At 36.4% G+C, this 2,718-nt stretch overlaps 1 protein-coding gene across 1 annotated transcript in view; it reads left to right on the plus strand.

Annotated features, from left to right (window-relative positions):
• The first annotated feature begins 370 nt into the window (after window positions 1-370).
• The window catches only part of LOC107729751 (cytochrome c1, heme protein, mitochondrial-like), a 9,644-nt gene continuing 7,296 nt past the window's right edge, over window positions 371-2,718 (plus strand). Inside the window, exons 1-2 of the mRNA XM_016540429.1 lie at window positions 371-499; window positions 1,959-2,149. Coding sequence (XP_016395915.1) covers window positions 419-499; window positions 1,959-2,149 — 272 coding nt within the window. The 5' untranslated portion in view covers window positions 371-418. The remainder of the gene's footprint in view (window positions 500-1,958; window positions 2,150-2,718) is intronic.

Raw genomic sequence — 2,718 nt, forward strand, 5'->3', positions numbered from 1 at the left:
TGTGAGGCGCATTTTGTTTTGTAATTTGATTACCTTGACCAGATATGTGCAGCACTTTTATCGTCCATCCAACATTTATGACAGGTGTAGGGACTAGTTTAGCTCTTCTCTCTCTTCACTCACTTGCGTTTGACATCTTTTTGTATGCTGTTAAACACACCTCCAACCTCTAAGTGGCGCTATATTAAAAAAAACGAATACACTCAGGCCGCTTTAAAATAAAATACCGCTTCAGTTGAGCACAATACAATTTTAAATTTCTCTAATTAAATTACATATATTGTCCATAATTATAAAATATAATGTTAAATAGCATATTATATAAGTTTTATAAGACCTTGTGTAATTTTCAGGGAAGGGAGGGGACAGTATCGCGTTCATCCGGTGGAAGCGTCTTTCTATCCGCAGAGTCAAGAACATGGCGGCGCTCCGTGTGGTCGTGTTCTCCGGCACCGGGAGAACCCTCCTGAACACATCCAAATCCATTCATACTCCACGGGTATGGACACATACTGTCTTATTTGCTTGATTTTCACATTCTGAAGTGTGAAGGATGCGGATGTACGTCTTTTTTCATTGGCATATCCCGGCGTCTTTTACAGTGTATTACCTACAGCAAGGTCACAGCAGCTGTGGCTCTTATTCCATTCGCATCATGATATTTGTTGTTTTATATTAGTGTCATAACACATTAACTGTCTAATAAGGAGGATAATTTGTAAGAAAGCATGTGTATTTGGATTAAAAGGACTTTGGAGTCTTATAACTGATGCGAGCTGCTATCCTGGGAGGTGACACCACTGGTCTTTGCCATCCAAGGCTTTTAATTAGTGCCGTCAAACGATTAATCGCATCCAAAATAAAAGTTTTTGTTTGCGTAATATATGTGTGTGTTCTGTGTATATTTATTATGCATATATAAATACACACACATACAGTATGTATTTTGAAAATATTTACATGTCTATATTTATATTCATATCATTTATATTATAATTAATATATAAACATAACATTTTTAAAATTAACTTTTTTTCCTGAAATATATACATGCATGTGTGTGTATTTATATATACATATTAAATATACACATTACACATACATTTATTATGTAAACAAAAACTTTTATTTTGGATGCGATTAATCGTTTGACAGCACTACTTTTAATACATTTTTAATCCTCGTAGTTTAACCGAACATTTCAATTATTTCTGTTTGTTAGGCATATGATATGATCTCTACAAATAATTAAATTATAATTTGTATTATAAGCATAATGTAAGTCAAACGTTGAATTGAAAAGTGAATATGAATATCATAATGTCCAAGTACTTGTTTTAATGACAGCAGCATTTGAGCTGACCTGGCATAAACTCCAAGTTTGTGTAAAACCAGATGACCAGTGACATCTAGCATGATTTGAGAATATTATTGTTGTTATTTTTTGGTCATTCTGTATTTTGCACAAAGAATGTAACTTGGTAAAAGCCACAGGTTTGCTTATTTGATTAGTGACCTAGATATCATACAAACATTTTTCAGAATCCTAACACATCATTTACACAGGTTTAAGTGTAGTACCGTATTTGTAATCTAAGTTAATAGAATGTAATGTATTTGTAAGGTGTTTTAATGGGCATTTATGGCTGTCCTACATTGGTTCAGAATTTGTCATTATATGTAGCCTATGTTTTAATAGTTCATAGTTTTAATGTTTTTTGGACATGACTGCTTGTTACTACCTTGGAGTGCCATATAAATTAATTTGTATATGATTATGGTAATAGTTCAGTTTCTCATCTCATTGAAATATGCACATTGGTCCCTTCATACATTTAATGTGTGCATGTTGGGATGACGCTCATCATGTTTGTGCAATAAATCAGCTGTATTTAAGCACATTATCCATCAGTTTACTAACTGACAATTAATCCTAGCCAACAATTTTTGCTTTTTAGGCCAACATGTCATTCGCTAGCCTGCCGAAGGGAAAGAAGATAGCCCTGACCACGATTGGAGTGCTGACGACAGGAGGAGCAGGTCTGGCTCTGATGCTGCAGCAGTCAGTCAAGGCCTCTGATTTGGAGCTGCACCCACCATCATACCCCTGGAGCCACAACGGCTTGCTGTCCTCCCTCGACCATGCCAGGTACCACGGTCGAACCAGGACGTGCAAGATGTTCAAAGTGTCTCGTAATGTTGTAGTAACAGTACGTTAAAGGTGATGTGTGCCATTTCTGCATGATGACTAGCGGCACCAAATGCAAAATAATTGATTTTTTTAAACTGAAATAATTGACTGAAAATGGTTTACACTTTTTCAGTCAAACATGAAGTGTCACCTCAAACTCACACCAGTGGGTACTGAAGTTGTGCTTAAAGGTGACATATCATGAAAATCTGATTTTTCCAGGTTTTAAGTGCTATAATCAGGTCCCCGGTGCATCTACCAACCAAGGAAATGTGAAAAAGATTAACCCAGTAACTTTGTTTTGGTAAGCCTTTTTCTGCAAGCGTCTGAGAAAACGAGCGCATCTGATTTCGCTCCCTTGGAGGCAAAGGGATCTCATTATAATATTACCGCCCCTTAATCTGTAAGTTTCCACCCACTGCGCCGTCATTTTGATTTTGCAAGCGACAACAGTGTACTAGTTCTAATACCATGGCGAAAGTTTGAGCAAAACATACTAACTGTTCTGCCTTTGTCTGCACAGACGA

This window comes from Sinocyclocheilus rhinocerous, unplaced genomic scaffold (assembly GCF_001515625.1).
Source record: "Sinocyclocheilus rhinocerous isolate Xijiao unplaced genomic scaffold, SAMN03320098_v1.1 scaffold218, whole genome shotgun sequence".
NCBI classification, from domain to species: domain Eukaryota; kingdom Metazoa; phylum Chordata; class Actinopteri; order Cypriniformes; family Cyprinidae; genus Sinocyclocheilus; species Sinocyclocheilus rhinocerous.